This window comes from Pan paniscus, chromosome 19 (assembly GCF_029289425.2).
Source record: "Pan paniscus chromosome 19, NHGRI_mPanPan1-v2.0_pri, whole genome shotgun sequence".
Taxonomy (NCBI): domain Eukaryota; kingdom Metazoa; phylum Chordata; class Mammalia; order Primates; family Hominidae; genus Pan; species Pan paniscus.
Window position 1 is genome coordinate 91,207,264 of NC_073268.2, and position 17,435 is coordinate 91,224,698.

A 17,435-nucleotide genomic window follows, 5' to 3' on the forward strand; every position below is an offset into this window, starting at 1 on the left:
CCTGAGGTCAGGAGTTCGAGACCAGCCTGGTGTACGTGATAAAACCCTGTCTCGAATAAAAATAGAAAAAAAATTACCTGGGTGTGGTGGCATGCACCTATGACCCCCCAGCTACTCAGGAGGCTGAGGTTGCAGTGAGCTGAAATTGCACCACTACACTCCAGCCTGGGCAACAAGAGGAAAACTCCGTTTCAAAAAAAAATCCTTGAATAAGGAACGAAAACTTTATTTTAGGTTAGGGAGTATTTACTTATTATAAGTGCAGGCTAGAATGGTTCAGTGTTTTATCAGCAACAAAGGCAAAATCAGAACTTTTTCCTTGCCACATGTGCTACCCTATACCCTACGCTCCGTGCCTCACTTAATATACAGAAAATACCTGGAAATCCACGATACTATGGCCCAATTTTTCTGCTAGTATACTTGCATATTAACATGGGACCTAGAGAAACTTTTGGAACAAGGTGATATTTATAAAACTGTGATTCTTTGTTTGGCATCAGTATCAGTCTGTCAGAAACACCAAGTAGCTTTATTTCCTTCTTGAAATGTTACTTCTAAGCAGGCCTATTTATGTTTTTTCTAAGCCTCAATTTTCTATTTAATATTTCTCAGAATAAAGAAAACAGCTCATTTTAAACAAGAAGTTTATTTAAACAACAAGACGCTTGACTTGAAGGGAAAACTATCTAGGATTCTTTCTTGTTTTAGAGTAATTTATCCCTACTTAAAGACAGATTGCCCTACATGTAACAGCTACGTACAAAAAAGTTATAAAATTGTCCTTGGTTTTACAATGATAAATGAAAAACATTAAAATTCTCCAATTGAACAAGGTATGCAAGGATTTTTATGTTGTTGTTGTTTTTTTTTTTTTGTTAAAACAGTGAGAGCAAAATAACTTACTGGAATATAAAGATAAGAGCTGAATGAGCATGCCACTAATGGAGAAAGGGGGTATTTTCACAGAATCAGTATTTTTCCCCATCCCGTCTCCACTTGATGTCAATCAAAACATACCATTGGCTGTTTAGTTAAAAAAAAAAAAAAAATGCAATATGCTTGTGCACATATACCAGTTACTTTATGTACAATAAAGGAATGGGGAAGGGGGAAATGAAAGAATAGAGAAAACTATACGGTAGTAGTCAGGATGTGGTGGAACCAAATTGCAGTTTTCTAATTGAGAATGTAATCTTGGTCTTTAAAGAACAGAGTTCTGGAGTAAAGAAGCAGGTTCCCTTTTCAGTAGACACCTCCCGTCTGCTGTTGGAACACATCAATTGTATCTTCATCCTCCATTTCCAACTAGCATAAAAGAAAAAACAAATGTAAAAGCACTGATTAAGTTCTGAAAATTAATGATTTTCGGGTTTAAGTATGCTGAAAACATGTACATGTTCCACTAAGTTCCAAGTTTCATTATTTTAGATGTCTCATAGCTTAATGTATCAACACACTTGGTTTAAGTAATTTTTCACTTGGCTTCCTTTTTTATGACTATTAGATAAAACTTGTTTTTTGTTTTTTGTTTTTTTTTGAGACAGGATTTCTGTCACCCAGGCTGGAGTGCAGTGGCGTGATCTCAGCTCACTGCAACATCCACCCCTCAGGTTCAAGCAATTCTCCTGCCTCAGTCTCCCAAGTAGCTGAGATTACAGGCATCCGCCACCATGCCCAGCTAATTTTTTTGTATTTTTAGTAGAGATGGGGTTTCGTCATGTTGGCCAGGCTGGTCTCAAACTCCTGAGCTCAAGTGATCTGCCTGCCTCGGCCTCCCAAAGTGCTGGGATTACAGGTGTGAGCCACTGCGCCCAGCCAAAACTTAGTTTTTGAGTAAAAAGCAGAATATTAGCCAGGTGCGGTGGCTCACGCCTGTAATCCCAGTACTACTGGAGGCCAACATTGGAGGATTGCTTGAGCCCAAGAGACCGAGACCCGCCTGGGCAACATAAGGAGACAACATCTCTACAAAAAAAAAAAAGGAAAAAAAAAAAAATTAGCCAGCCATGGTGACACATGTCCATACTCCCAGCTACTCAGGAAGCCGAGGTGGGAGGATCAATTGAGCCCATAAGATCAAGGCTGCAGTGAACTGAGACCACACCAGCTCACTCCAGCCTGAGTGACAAAGCAAAAGATCCTGTATCAAAAAAAGAGAAAAAAAGGCTGGGGCCACGCACAATGGCTCACTCCTGTAATCTCAACACTTTGGGAGGCTGAAGTCGGCGGGTCACCTGAGGTCAGGAGTTCAAGACCAGCCTGGCCAACCTGGTGACACCCCATCCCTATTAAAAAAAAAAATTTTTTTTTTTTTTGAGACGGAGTCTCCCTGTGTCGCCCAGGCTGGAGTCCAGTGGCAGGATCTCAGCTCACTGCAAGCTCCGCCTCCTGGGTTCACGCCATTCTCCTGCCTCAGCCTCCCGAGTAGCTGGGACTACAGGTGCCCGCCACAACGCCCGGCTAATTTTTTGTATTTTTAGTAGAGACGGGGTTTCACCGTGTTAGCCAGGACAGTCTAGATCTCCTGACCTCATGATCCACCCTCCTTGGCCTCCCAAAATGCTGGGATTATAGGCGTGAACCACTGCGCCTGGCCTAAAAATATTTTTTAAATTAGCCGGGCATGGTGGCATGTGCCCGTAATCCCAGCTATTCGGGAGGCTGAGGCAGGAGAATCGCTTGAACCCAGGAAGCAGAGGTTGTGGTGAGCCAAGATTGTGCCACTGGACTCCAACACGGGTGACAGAGTGAGACTTGGTCTCAAAAAAAAAAAAAAGGAGGGGGCGGGCGGGTGTGGCAGCTCACACCTGTAATCCCAACACTTTGGGAGGCCGAGGCAGGCAGATCACCTGAGGTCGGGAGTTCAAGACCAGCCTGGCCAAAATGGTGAAACCCAGTCTCTACTAAAAATACAAAAAACAAAACAAAAAAATTAGCTGGGCGTGGTGGCGCACGCCTGCACACCTGCACGCCTGTAATCCCAGCTACTTGGGAGGCTGAGGCAGGAGAATCACTTGAACCCAGGAGGTGGAGGTTGCAGTGAGCCAAGATCATGCCATTGCATGTGACAAGAAACTGTATCAAAAAAAATTAAATAAATGAAAGCTGAATATGTCTGTGTCGAGGGCCCACAGAAGGGTGATATGTTTAAAGAATCTCGCTGCACTGCTTAGCAAAGACTGAAAACAAATCTCAATAAAAACCCAAATTAGGCTGGGCGCCGGGGCTCACGCCTATAATCCCAACACTTTGGGAGGCCAAGGTGGGCGGATCACCAGGTCAACAGGTCAAACCTATCCTGGCCAACATGGTGAAACCCCGTTTCTACCAAAAATACAAAAATTAGCTGGGTGTGGTTGCGCACGCCTGTAGTCCCAGCTACTCAGGAGGCTGAGGCAGGAGAATCACTTGAACCCGTGAAGTGGAGGTTACAGTGAGCTGTGATTGCCCCACTGCACTCCAGCCTGGCAACAGAGCAAGACTCTGTCTCAAAAAACAAAAACAAAAATAAAAAACCCACAGCGGGCGTGGTGGCTCACAAGGTCAGTCATTCGAGACCAGCCTGGCCAACATAGTGAAACCCCGTCTCTACTAAAAATACAAAAAATTAGCTGGGCATGGTGGCAGGTGCCTGTAATCCCAGCCACTCGGGAGGCTGAGGCAGGAGAATCACTTGAACCTGGGAGGTGGAGGTTATAGTGAGCTGAGATCACGCCACTGCACTCCAGCCTGGGTGACAGTGCGAGACTCCGGGTCTCAAAAAAAAAAAAAAAACCCAAATTAATAAAACATAGTATGCTCAGATATTAAATACCATATAGCCGTTAAAAAATAAGATTTTCATGTACAGAAATGAAAATATCTTTAAGATACAGTAGATACAGTGTTAGGCTAAAAACACAATTTTAAAACTAAGCAGCAGCCAACTCTGGGTGCACTGACTATATAAGTTAGCCATGCTCTGTAAGGGGCAGTTAAAAAAAAAAGAAAGTACACCCCAAGGAGCAAAGCAGCTTATTGTATGACTACATTTGTGTTTTTCTACTTTTTCTTGCGATGGAGTTTCGCTGTTGTTGCCCAGGGTGGAGCGCAATGGCACGATCTTGGCTCACTGCAACCTCTGCCTCCCGGGTCAAGCAATTCTCCTGCCTCAGCCTCCCAAGTAGCTGGGATTACAGGCATGCGCCATCATGCCCAGCTAATTTTGTACTGACTCCGTCAATACAGAAAATAAATAAAATAAAAACAACATAAACAAATAAAATAAAAACAAAATTAGCCAGGCATCATGGTGGGCGCCTGTAATCCCAGCTACTTGGGAAGCTGAGGCAGGAGAATCGCTTGAATCCAGGAAGCGGAGGTTGCAGTGAGCTGAGATCACGCCACTGCACTCCAGTCCGGGAGACAGAGCAAAACTCCGTCTCGAAAAATAAAAAAATAAAAAAAAGCTGGGGAGGCAGGAGGCCTGCTAAGATATTTTAATTTATCACAATCCTGCTATCTAACAAATATTGGGAGAATAATTCTAAAACGAATCAATTCCAAATTCTTCAAAATGAAGTAAAATGAATTGCAAATTCAACCTGAAGATTTTAAAATGCCTCAAGGTCACGGATCCAAACAAATAACTCCTTGTTTAATATTTGTAACTACTATAGCAGATAATCCCGTTTTAGTGGTGGGTAAGGAGGGCTTAAAGACAGGAAATACATTCTAATAACTGAGAGTATAGCACAATAGATACTTTTTACTATTTATTTTAAAACCAAACAAGCCTGTCATCTATCTACTAAAACAAAATTATCCAAATGTGAAGTTTTACAGTGAAACTGCAAATGCCTTTAAAAAATGAGGTTCCTGTACCAGCCTCATTTATCAATAGAATTTAGCTCCTCCTTGTGGCTACATACCATAATTGCGCCTTTTTTTTTTTTTTGACAGGGTTTCACTCTTTCACCCAAGCTAGAGTGAAGTGGCATGACCTCCGCGCTCACTGCAACCTCGACTGTCTGACACCTTTCCCCCGCCCAGATTCTCCTGGCTCAATCTCCCGAGTAGCTGGGATGGGATTACAGGTGAGCACCACCATGCCCGGCTAATTTTTGTATTTTTAGTAGAGACGGGGTAGTTTCGCCATGTTGGCCAGGCTGGTCTTGAACTGCTGACCTCAGGTGATCAACTTGCCTTGGCCTCCCAAAGTGCTAGGATTACAGTCGTGAGCTACTGTACCCAGACTTTTTTTTTTGAGACAGGGGCTGTTACCCAGGCTGGAGTGCAGTGGCACTATCTCTGCTGACTTTAATCTCCGCCTCTCGGGTTCAGGTGATTCTCCTGCCTCAGCCTCCTGAGTAGCTGGGACTACAGGCGTGCACCATCATGCCTGGCTAAATTTTTTTTTTTTTTTTTTGAGTTTCGCTCGTTACCCATGCTCGAGTGCAATGGTGTGATCTCCAGCTCACTGCAACCTCTGCCTCCCGGGTTCAAGCGATTCTCCTGCCTCAGCCTCCCGAGCAGCTGGGATTACAGGCCACCACACCCAGCTAATTTTGTATTTTTAGTAGAGACGGGGTTTCTCCATGTTGGTCGGAGTGGTCTCAAACTCCCAACCTCAGGTGATCCGCCCACCTCGGCCTCCCAAAGTGCTGGGATCACAGGCATGAGCCACTGCGCCTGGTGATGCCTGGCTAATTTTTGTATTTTTTGGCAGACACGGGGTTTCACCATATTGTCCAGGCTGGTCTCAAACTCCTGACCTCAAGCAATCTGCCTGCCTCAGCCTCCTGAAGTGCTAGGATGACAGGTGTGAGCAAGTGCACCTGGCCCGTAATTCCTTTTGAGAGACTGTCACCAGTTGAAATGTCTTCAAAATATTCTTCTTTTCAGTACAACTCAGGGGCTTTTCCAATTTTCAAAGATTATCAACAAAACTACAATCTGGATGTGCTGCTTCATGCCACATTTATCACTTTCTAGTTTTTACTGGGTGATAAAGTTGAAATTCAAAAGTACATGGGATCCAATTTAAATTTCTACTATCACAACATTGTAAAATATGTTTCAGACATTATAAGTCTTCTATTTTTGAGACAGAGTTTTGCTCTATCACCCAGGCTGGAGTGCAGTAGTATGATCATAACTCACTGCGGCCTGAAACTCCTGGACTCAAGCACCCCTCCCACTAAACCTCCCAAGAAGCTGGGACTACAGACACATGCTACCATGCTCAGCTCTTTTTCTTTCCTGTAGAGACCAGGTCTTGCTATATTGCCCAGACTGGTCTTAAACTCCTGGCCTCAAGCAACCCTCCTGCCAGTGTCAGTTTCCTAAAGTGATAGGACTACAGGTGTGAGCCACCAAGTCAGGACAAGACTGGAAGTCGTTTTTTTTTTGTTTTTTTTTTTTTTGAGAGAGGGCCTCACTTTGTCACCCAGGCTGGTGTGCAGTGGTACCATCTTGGTTGACGGCAGCCTCCACTTCCTGGGCTCAAGCAATCCTTCCACCTCACCCTAAGAAGTAGCTGGTACTACAGGCACATACCACTGCTCCCTGGCTAATTTTTGTATTTTTTTGTAAAGAGAGGGTTTTGCCATGTTGCCCAGGCTGGTCTTGAAATCCTGGACTCAAGTGCTCCGCCCACCTTGGTGTCACAGTGCTGGCATTACAAGCACTTTGTAATGCTGAAAATGGCTCTCATGAGCCACCCTGCTAGGCCAAAACTGGAAGTATTTAATGGAACTTTGAAAGGGTAAAAAGAAACAAAGAGCTTCTGCCACAGAAGACAATCCAGCTGATCCTACAGAAAGTGACAGAACAAAATGAAGTGGTACATAAAGAGTTAAAGGATCAGAGAGCATCACGTTTTGTACTAAGGGTTTGGAAAATCTCCTATTATCAGGGGCTCTCCCTGTCAAACAAAGCTATGGGACGTGGCAATTAGAGCTATTAGTTCCTTTTTGTTCATGAAGACACGTAAAAGAGAATTTCAATTCAGCATGTAGAACTAAAATGGTGAGGATTTGGCTGGGTGCGGTGGCTCACACCTGTCAATCCCAACACTTTGGGAGGCCAAGGCGGGCAGATTACTTGTGGTCAGCAGTTCAAGACCAGCCTGGCCAACATGGTGAAACCCCATCCCTACCAAAAATACAAAAATTAGCCAGGCATGGTGGTGCATGCCTGTAATCCCAGCTACTCTGGGAGGCTGAGGCAGGAGAATTGCTTAAGCATGGCAGGCGAGGGCTGCAGTGACCCAAGATCGTGCCACTGTACTCAAGCCTGGGCGATGGAGTGAGATTCCGTCACAAAAAACAAACACAAACCACTGGTGGGGTTGGGCACATTGATTCGTGCCTATAATCCCATCACTTTGGGAGGCCAAGGCTGCAGTGAGCTATAATGAGGCCACTACACTTCAACCCGGGCAACAGAGAGGCCCTGTCCCTAAAAAAATAATTAAAATGAAAATTAAAAATAAATGAATAAAAACCATTGGCATTTCCTGAGCCTATTCCTATTTTCCTTTCTGTTCCCCTCTGGTCATACTTCCCCAAAGCTCTGAACTCTACAAGAACTTATACTCCAGTGTCTAAACGTTCAAATTCATAAACACAGCTGTTCAAAAAAATTACAAATGGTAATTTTTCTAATTAGGAGAGATTTTTTTACCTGTGCAGGTGTGTCTGTTTCATTGATTGGTTGCCCGTCGAATCGGAATCTGATCTGCCTCATTGACAATCCCTGAACGAGAATTTAAAAGCAATAAACAGCATTAAGAGAAACAGAATTCTATTTACATAAAAGTACATGCATATTTAACCATGAATATATTAAAGAAATACCTAAATAAACAATTGCCAACATGTTAACATACCCTATAGGTAAAAAGATTTGGGGTGATTTTCATTTTTTTTTTGAGACAGTTTTGATCTGTTGTCAAGGCTGAAGTGCAGTGGCGTGATCTCAGCTCAAGGCAACCTACACCTCCTGGTTCAAGCGATTCTTCTGCCTTAGCCTCCCAAGAGTAGCTGGGACTACGGTCCCCCGCCACAACAACCAGCTAATTTTTGTAGTTTTAGTAGAGACTGGGTTTCATCATGTTGGCCAGGCTGGTCTCAAACTCCTAACCTCAGGTGCTCCGTCTGCCTCAGCCTCCCAAAGTGCTGGGATTACAGGAGTGAGCCATGGTGCCCAGCCTCTCATTTTCAGTGAACAGTAAGATGTAGTATTTTTTTTCCTTTTTTTTTTTTTTTTGAGACAGAGTCTTGCTCCGTCACTCAGGCTGGAGGGCAGTGTCGCGATCTCGGCTCACTGCAACCTCCACCTTTTGGGTTCAAGCAATTTTCCTGCCTCAGCCTCCTGGTTAGCTGGGACTAGGCAGGCGCCACCACGCCTAGCTAATTTTTGTATTTTTTAGTAGAAACAGGGTTTCGCCATGTTGGCCAGGCTGGTCTCGAACTCCTGACCTCAGATGATCTGACCACCTCAGCCTCCCAAAGTGCTGGGATTACAGGCATAAGACACTGTGCCCGGCCTGTTTGTTGTTGTTGTTTTTGTTTGTTTGTTAAGACAGAGTTTTGCTATGTCGCCCAGGCTGGAGTGCAGTGGTGCGATCTTGGCTCACTGCAACCTCCGCCTCCTGGGTTCGAGTGATTCTCCTGCCTCAGCCTCCCGAGTAGCTGGGATTACAGGCACTTGCCATCATGCCCAGCTAATTTTTGTGTTTTTAGTAGAGACAGGGTTTCACCATGTTGGCCAGACTGATCTCGAACTCCTGACCTCAAGTGATCCACTCACCTCAGCCTCCCAAAACGCTGGGATTACAGGTGTGAGCCACTGCGCCCAGCCAGTAAGTCATTCTTTTAGAAAGCTTTACTGCTTTTCAGACACAGCTACTATAATGTTAAATAGAACATACCTTGAGACAAATATGCATTTAAATGAGTTAGACAAGGAAATGAAATTTTTTTTTTTTTAATGGAGTCTCACTCTGTCGCCCAGGCTGGAGTGAGTGGCACAATCTCAGTTCAACGCAACCTCCGCCACCGGAGTTCAAGTGACTTTCCTGCCTCAGCCTCCTGAGTAGCTGGGACTACAGGCTCATGCCACCATGCTGGGCTAATTTTTTGTATTTTAGTAGAGATGGGGTTTCACTGTGTTAGCCAGGATGGTCTCAATTTCCTGACCTCGTGATCCGCCTGGCTGGCCACTAACAGGAAATTTAAAGGAAAAAAAATGCCCATTGAAAGACTCCAGTCTGAGCTCGGGGGCTCACGCTGTAATTCCAACACTTTAGGAGACCAAGGCAGATCATCTGAGGTCTGGAGTTCAAGACCAGCCTGGCCAATATGGTGAAACCCCGCCTCTACTGAAAATACAAAAATTAGCCGGGTGTGGTGGCATCTGCCTGTAATCCCAGCTATTCGGGAGGCTGAGGCAGGAGGATCGCTTGAACCTGGGAGGCGGAGTTTGCAGTGAGCCAAGATCATGCCCTAGCACTCCAGCCTGGGTGACAGACCAGATTCAATCTCAAAAACAACAACAACAAAACCGACCTAAAATGCCCCAACCTACACCCTTGAACTTCCTGGAATAGCTTTAAAAAAGCACCGCTTTTTAATTTCCTTTAATACTTACCCAAATCTGTAATTACTTACTGTCTTACTAAAAAACACACTTCAGGAGATATAGGAACCTAGACTGTTTTAGTTACACAGTCTATCCCTTGCACATAGTAGGTGCTGCTCAGTAAGTTATCAGTGGCATAAAAGGGATGAAAAACAGTATATAACCATCATCTACTTAAAAACGAAGGCCAAGTATTGTGGCTCACGCCTGTAATCCTAGCACCTTGGGAGACTGAGGTGGAAGATCACCTGAGGTCAGGAGTTCGAGACCAGCCTGTCCAACATGATGAAACCCCGTCTCTACTAAAAATACAAAAATTGGCTGAGCACAATGGCACACGCCTGTAGTCCCAGCTACTCCAGCCGGAGGTTGAGGGGGGAAAATTGCATGAACCCGGGAGGTGGAGGTTGCAATGAGCCGAGATCGTGCCATTGCAAGAGCGAGACTCTTGTCTCGGAAAAAAAAAAAAATAATTAAATAAATAAAAATACAAAAAATTAGCCAGGCTAGGTGGCAGGCGCTATAATCCCAGTTATTCAAGAGGCTGAGGCAGGAGAATTGCTTGAACCCGGGAGGTGGAGGTTGCAGTGAGCCGAGATTATGTCACTACACTCCAGTCTGACCGACAAAGCGAGACTCCGTCTCAAAAAAAAAAAAAAAAGAATCGCCCAGTGGCACAAGCCTATAGTCCCAACTACCTGGGAGCCTGAGGTGGGAGGATTGCTTGAGCCTGGGAGGCAGAGGATGCAGTGAGCCATGATCATAATCCTCCCACTGCACTTCAGCATGGGCAACAGGGCAAAAGCCTGTCTCAAAAAAAAAAAAAAAGGCAAAATTTTGCAATTGCAGAAAAGTTAAATAAGATATGCATAAGAATAGTGTTCAAGGCCAGGCACCGGTGGCTCACACCTGTAATCCCAGCACTTTGGGAGGCCGAAGCAGGCGGATCACGAGGTCAAGAGATCGAGATCATCCTGGCCAATATTGTGAAACCCCGTCTCTACAAAAAATACAAAAATTAGCTGGGCACAGTGGCACGCACCTGTAGTCCCAGCTACTTGGGAGGCTGAGACAGGAGAATCGCTTGAACCCAAGAGGCAGAGGTTGCAGTGAGCCGAGATGGTGCCACTGCACTCCAGCCTGGGCAACAGTGCGAGACTCTCCAAAAAAAAAAAAAAGAAAGAAAAGAATACTGTTCAAAACCACCAAACTGAAGCATGATTCTGTTTGTTTGTGGTTTTGAGACAGGGTCTCATTCTGTCACCCATACTGGAGTGCAGCGATGAGATCATGGCTCACTGCAGCCTAGACCTGCCAAGCTCAAGCAATCCTCCCACCTCTGTCACTGAAATAGCCTGGACTACAGGTATGTGCCACCACAACCACCTAATTTTTTTTTAAGAGATGAGGTCTGGGCCAGGCGCAGTGGCTCATGCCTGTAAACCCAGCACTTTGGGAGGCTGAGGCGGGTGGTTCACGAGGTCCTGTAATCCCAGTGACTTGGGAGGCTGAGGCAGGAGAATCGCTTAAAACTGGAAGGCGGAGGATGCAGTGAGCCGAGATTGCGCCACTGCACTCTAGCCTGGGCAATAAGAGCGAAACTCCACCTCAAAACAAAACAAAAAAACCAGATGAGGTCTTACTATGTTGTCCAGACTGGTCTTCCAGCCTTGGCCTCCCAAAGTGCTGGATTACCACGCCCAGCCTATGATTTTCTATTTTGTATGCAGTTTTGCTAAAGAAGTTCTCCAAAAGGATTACCTTTTAAAATTCCCCTGTATCCTGAAGGGGCACTAGTGTTCAAATATAGAAGATGCCAGTTTATAAATTATTTAACACAATTCATAAGTTCATGTAGGGTGATTTCAGCAAAATTCTTCAAATAAGAGTATATGGTATCTTGCTGGGCACAGTGGCTCACGCCTGCAATCCCAGCACTTTGGGAGGATGAGGCAGGTGGATCACCTGAGGTCAGGAGTTCAAGACCAGTCTGACCAATATGGTGAAACCCGATCTCGCTGACAATACAAAAATTAGCCGGGCGTGGTGGCGTGCGCCCGTAGTCCCATCTACTCGGGAGACTGAGACAGGAGAATCGCTTGGTCTCGGGAGGCAGAAGTTGCAGTGAGTCGAGATTGCACTACTGCACTCCATCCTGGACAACAGAGCGAGACTCTGTCTCAAAAAAAAAAAAAAGGTTATCTTTATAAGGAACTACATACAAGAAGGTTTACATATCAATTATGAGCACAGTATTTTCTTATTACATTGTAAATACACTAGGCATAAAAATACTTCAAACATTCTAAAGTTTTTTTTTTTTCCTTTGAAATGCTCTCGCTCTGTCACCCAGGCTAGAGTGCAGTGGTGTGATCTTGGCTCACTGCAGCCTCCACCTCCCAGGTTCAAGGGATTCTCAGCCTCAGCCTCCGGAGTAGGTGGGATTATGCGCGTGTAACACCACGCCCAGCTAATTTTTTTGGATTTTTAGTAGAAATGGGATTTTGCCATGGTGGCCAGGCTGATGTCAACTGCCACCTGCCTCAGTCTCCCAAAGTGCTGGGATTACAGATATGAGCCACTGCATCAGGCCTAAAGGAAGTTTTTATCTTCACTGATCTTTCAAGTATAAACTCAAACTCAATTTCCCAACTTACATAGGTTTAAGCCTTATTCTATTTTGAGCCTATTTAGAACAATCTGAAGGGGCCAGGCACAGTGGCCCATGCCTGTAATCCCAGCACTCTGAGAGGCCAAGGTGGGTGGATCACTTGAGGTCAGGAGTTGAGGTCAGGTCTACTAAATATACAAAATTAGCCGGGCGTGGTGGCGCACGCCTGAAATCCCAGGTACTCAGGAGGCTGAGGCATAAGAATAGCCTCAACTCAGGAGACAGAGGTTGCAGTGAGCCAAGATTGCACCACTGCACTCCAGCCTGGGCAAAAGAGCAAGACTCCATCAAAAACAAAAACAAAAACAAAAACAAAACACAATTTACAAGGTAGATAAGTTCTAGCTTAAAAGAAATAGAGTGAGACTCCCAGCTAAAAAAAAAAAAAAAAAAAATTCTTGGTTTGGCGCGGTGGCTCATGCTTGTAATCCCAGCACTTTGGAAGGCCGAGGCGGGCGGATCACCTGAGGTCAGGAGTTTGGAACCAGCCTAGCCAATATGGTGAAACCCCATCTCTACTAAAAATACAAAAAAAAATTGGCCAGGCCTGGTAGTGGGCACCTGTAATACCAGATACTCAGGAGACTGAGGCAGGAAAATCGCTTGAAGTGGAGGTTGCAGTGAGCTGAGCTCAGGCCACTGTACTTCAGCTTGGGCAACAAGAATGAAACTCCATCTCAAAAAAATAAAATAAAATAATAAAAGACTGATAAGTAATTTTACCAAGTTCACTCTTATTTTCTTATAAACATAAAATTACATTTCCTTGGTAAAAAAAAAAAAATTATTGTAAATATAATTTGATGGATTTCTGGCACAGGACTGGAACCACATATAATACTAACCAAATCATCCTAAGGGTTTTCACGAGCTATCAATATACCAAGTGCACGACAAAACTGACGTGCCAAGTGCATATTCATCCCATCAAAAAGTCACTGTAATATGCTAGTCTAGTTTTTGTTCCCATGAAAATAAGATTTTTAAAAATAGTTTTATTCAGTGGAAGTACACATATGAATTCCTCACCTGTCGTTCACAATAGGCTTTCATTAGTTTACTAAGTGGTGTATGCCTCTTAATCTTAAACTGCACCACAGAACCATCCTGCCCCGCCACCTTCAAATTAATATGATCGTTGTTCTCAGTCTTGACTCCTTCCTGTTAAAAGAAAAATAAAAGTATAATTTGGGAAATGTGATCAACGAACACGTTTTATAAAGCAGCAGCAGCCCTAGTTGCTTCAAAAATCAACAGGTTTCTCATACTGTATGCTAAAACGGCATACGGCTGTTTTCAGCTGCTGAAATCAATGTGAAAGAGGAGAAATCCTGCAGTAACAGTATTAGATAGCTGTCAGATACGGAAAAGCCTACATGCAATACTATCAGTAGCAACAATATGTTTAAAGTTGGGTCCTATTCAGTGTATTGCAACGTTCTCTTGAAGTTAAACTTTATAAAATGACATATATCACTCCCAAAATACTTTACCCCCAAAAAAAGTTAAAAATAGAGTCCCTTCTCTTTTCTAAGCACTTTAAGTACAACTGCAAGAAACAAAACAATAAATCTACAGCCTGCCATTCAAAACTCATTACCGTTGTCATTAAAAAGTTACCAAACTCAGTTTAATAACCTAAATCCAATCTCCATTAAAGGAAACACACAAACAAAAAAAAACAATCGAAGAATATCCCGATTCCCTCCGGAACAGCGGTAATACTCAGGACCACAGTTAACGTTCTCCTCTATTAGCAGCTTCATTTTTATTTTCGGTTAAGAGCACTTATTCTCCCCTCCCCCCCTTTGTTGTCATGGGTCAAATACACAGTTTTATCCTGATTTGTTTCTTGTAGATTTCGACCCAACCTAAAGTTGTCCAAAATCGAGTGCAGAAACAATTCTGTAGCCCTAAAACGCTCCTGAAAGTAAAGGCGCGGGAGGCGGGGGGTGCCACCAAACTAAAAGCAGCAAGTCCCGTGTGCCCCGATGATGGGTGTCCCCAAGTCCTCCCGGGAAGTCTCCGGGTGCCTCAAAAGCCGCGTTCAAAAGTTAAGCCGCACAAAGTCTCTCTGCTCGTACCTGTGCCTCCAACTTCATGAAACCACATGGTGTTCGCGGATTAGGGGTTCGTTGGCACCCAGGGAAAAGCCGCTGCCCCTCCCCCTTCGGGCCCCTGAGGCCATTAAAGTGGGAAATACTCCACGGGAATCCCCCTACCCCCAGGCCCAGGACGGCGGCCCGCGGGCATCCAGGTTCCTGCCCGTCAGCAGCCCATTGATTCGCCCCGAACCCTCGCCCCGCCGCCGCGGCCCCAGGCAGGGGTCCCCAGATGCCCGCGGTTCCTACCCAAGAGGTGAAGCCCGAGCCCAGAGGACTCCCCGCCGCCTCGGAGACTGCAACACCCGACGCGGGGTCGACAGAGGGTGGAGACCCCGCGCGCCCTAACGCCCCTCCTCACGCGCGCCGGCCGGCTGGGCCAAGAATCCCCGTTCGGGGCTGGTGGGTCCGCGGGCGTCCGCTTTCTGCCCGCCCAACTCGCGCCCGGCGCGCACTCGGAGGCCGCCGGGGGCGGGAGAGAGCGGCGGGGCCTCCTTCGGCGCGGGAGGGAGGAAGAGAGGGAGGGAGGAAAATGGCGCGGAGCGCCCGGGCCTGAGCCGCGGCCGGCCCCGTGGGGGGCCCGGGAAAGCGCTGGGAGCCAGCGGCGGGCTCTGGCCGGACCCCGGCCCGCGCCATGACCCCCACCGCGCGGCGAGGCGAAGGAGCCGGCGGCGAGCTCACCTTGGGCTTTTCGTCGGCCATGGCGAGCGCCGGAGTCTCCTCAGCTGCCGCTTCACAAAAGAGGTACCAGGTCCGCACCAAACGAGCACACAAGCAGCACCAGGAGCGGCAGAAGAAGGAGGCGGCAGCGGTGGACGAGGGGAGAGGGTGCGCGCACGTCGTGCGCTCCCTCCCCCCACCCTGCGTGCGCGAGCACGAGTAGCCGAAGTCTCCCATTGGCTGGCGCCTCGCGGGAGCGCGCAACGCTTACATAACCACCCCCACCCCCCGCCCCGCGCCACCGCGTCCTGGGCCAGGCGCCCGCCCGGCCGGCGGGAAGAGGCGCGGACACGCGCACCCGGCCCGCCGCGGGGGCGCGCCTGGCTCTGGGCGGGGCTGTATTGTCCTCCTTCGTGGTGGAGCATAATCAAAATGGCTTCCAGCTGGTCCTCGGTGGGAACGATGGGGCTCGAGGCTTTAGACGTAAGCCATAGGCCAGGGAAGGCAGACTGACTATAGGAGGAAGGGGATTCCTAAATCAAAGCCCCAGCATGAGGTTCTGGAAAAATCTCTCTCATTCAGTGGACCAGCAGCCCTCCCATGGTTACTTCCTCTCAGTCTCAACCTGCTTCCCACCGGACTCTTGCCTAAAATGCAGTGTCTTCTTCTTCTTCTTTTTTTTTTTGAGACGGAGTCTCGCTCAGTCGCCCAGGCTGGAGTGCAGTGGCACGATCTCGGCTCACAGCAACCTCTGCCTCCCGGGTTCAAGTGATTCTCCTGCCTCAGCCTCCCGAGTAGCTGGGACTACAGGTACCCGCCACAACGCCCGGCTAATTTTTCGTAGAGACGGGGTTTCACCGTGTTAGCCAGGATGGTCTCGATCTCCTGACCTCGTGATCCGCCCGCCTCGGCCTCCCAAAGTGCTGGGATTACAGGCGTGAGCCACCGCGCCCGGCCTACAGTGTCTTCTTCTGTCCTGCTGGTAACCCTAGACTTTGACTAGCTACGGGAAAATATTCATGTATTCATTCAACGAGATCCTTACTCATCGCCTGTCTTCCAAGAGGAAACAGTATCCATAAGCGAGAACTACCCAACAATCAAGCTTCCAGCCAATTTAATCCTTTCCTCGTTGCATCCAGTTAAAACATACACATGCGTCCCTCCTGTCTGAAGAACAATCCGATGTGTGTGCACTGGATTCCATCTCGCTTCTCCCCCTGGGCTTTATTATTTCCTTTTGTCCCTGAATTTTCTTCCTCTCCTCCGTTAGTATAGAATAAAAAAAAAAAAGCTCCCAATTCTACGAAGTTACCATCCTATCTCTCTCCATTCTTGGCCAAACAGCTTGAAAAAATGTCCCCGCCAGCTGTCTCCAACCCCTCCCCTCCCACTCACTCCTCAACCCACTGCAATCTGGTGCTGTCCCCAAAGTTCCACTAAAACTGCTCTCCACAAGGTCACCGCAGACTTCTTTGCTGAATCCAGTATGCTTCTCAGTTTGTCACTCCTCTTGAACTTTGCAGGAGGTAGGTTTTCCTCTCATCTCTAGCCTGTCCTTTGTTCTCTCTGCAATTTTTTTTCTTACTCACTCCTTCCCTTAACTGTTCCTTAGGGTTTTCTTCAAGATCCTTTTATCACTCCATTCCCTCTCCGAGGATGATTTCACCGATTTTCATTATCATCTCTTTGCTAATGATCCCCAAATCCATTATTTCTAGTCCACGTCTTTCTTCTGAGTTTCCAGTTGATTTCTGAACATCTCCACTTGGATATCCCAGAGGCACCTCAGACCCAGCAACTCTCAACTAAAACTCCTCACTTTACCTTCCACATGGGTCCTTCTTCCTGACCTGTCACTCTTAAACTGAGTGACACACCACTACAACAGCTGCCCCAAGCTGGAAAGGCCAACAACATTCCTGACTTCTTCTCCTTCACACACTCCTCATCCAATCAATCTTGGCCAGATCTTGTCTATTCCACCTTCTTACCAAATCTAATTTCTTTGGCCTCTGGATGGAGCTGCATTTGCTGGCCTTCTGTAGGTTCTCTTTGGGGAGGAAGAGGCTTAAGACCTTAGATGTGTGATAGGCCAAAGCAGGAAGACCATCTAGTTCAGATCAACACTCTCAAAAGAGGCCGGGCATGGTGGCTCATGCCTGTAATCCCAGCACTTTGGGAGGCCGAGGTGGGAGGATCACCTGAGGTCAGGAGTTCGAGATCAGCCTGACCAACATGGAGAAACCCTGTCTCTACTGAAAATACAAAATTAGCTGGGTGTGGTGGCGCATGCCTGTAATCCCAGCTACTCGGGAGGCTGAGGCGGAAGAATCGCTTGAACCCGGGAGGAGGAGGTTGTGGTGAGCTGAGAT

General features: G+C 46.7%; 1 protein-coding gene across 1 annotated transcript; it reads right to left on the reverse strand.

Annotated features, from left to right (window-relative positions):
- Window positions 1-630: 630 nt before the first annotated feature.
- On the reverse strand, window positions 631-15,405 carry SUMO2 (small ubiquitin like modifier 2). The gene is made up of 4 exons (XM_034942861.3): window positions 15,082-15,405; window positions 13,328-13,459; window positions 7,669-7,740; window positions 631-1,308 (listed from the first exon to the last, which is right to left on the reverse strand). The coding sequence occupies exons 1-4, from the start codon at window positions 15,295-15,297 to the stop codon at window positions 1,246-1,248; spliced, it is 483 nt and encodes a 160-aa protein (XP_034798752.2). The 5' UTR covers window positions 15,298-15,405; the 3' UTR covers window positions 631-1,245.
- Window positions 15,406-17,435: the final 2,030 nt, after the last annotated feature.

Bases quoted from the DNA above. Each gene is read 5' to 3' on its own strand.
- SUMO2 (XM_034942861.3), bottom strand. From the start codon at position 15,297: ATGGGAGACTTCGGCTACTCGTGCTCGCGCACGCAGGGTGGGGGGAGG. The intron at 7,741-13,327 runs GTGAGGAATTCA...ATTCTCGTTCAG, and splicing joins AAGCCTATTGTGAACGACAG to GGATTGTCAATGAGGCAGAT. The intron at 1,309-7,668 runs GTAAAAAAATCT...CTTTTATGCTAG, and splicing joins AAACAGACACACCTGCACAG to TTGGAAATGGAGGATGAAGA.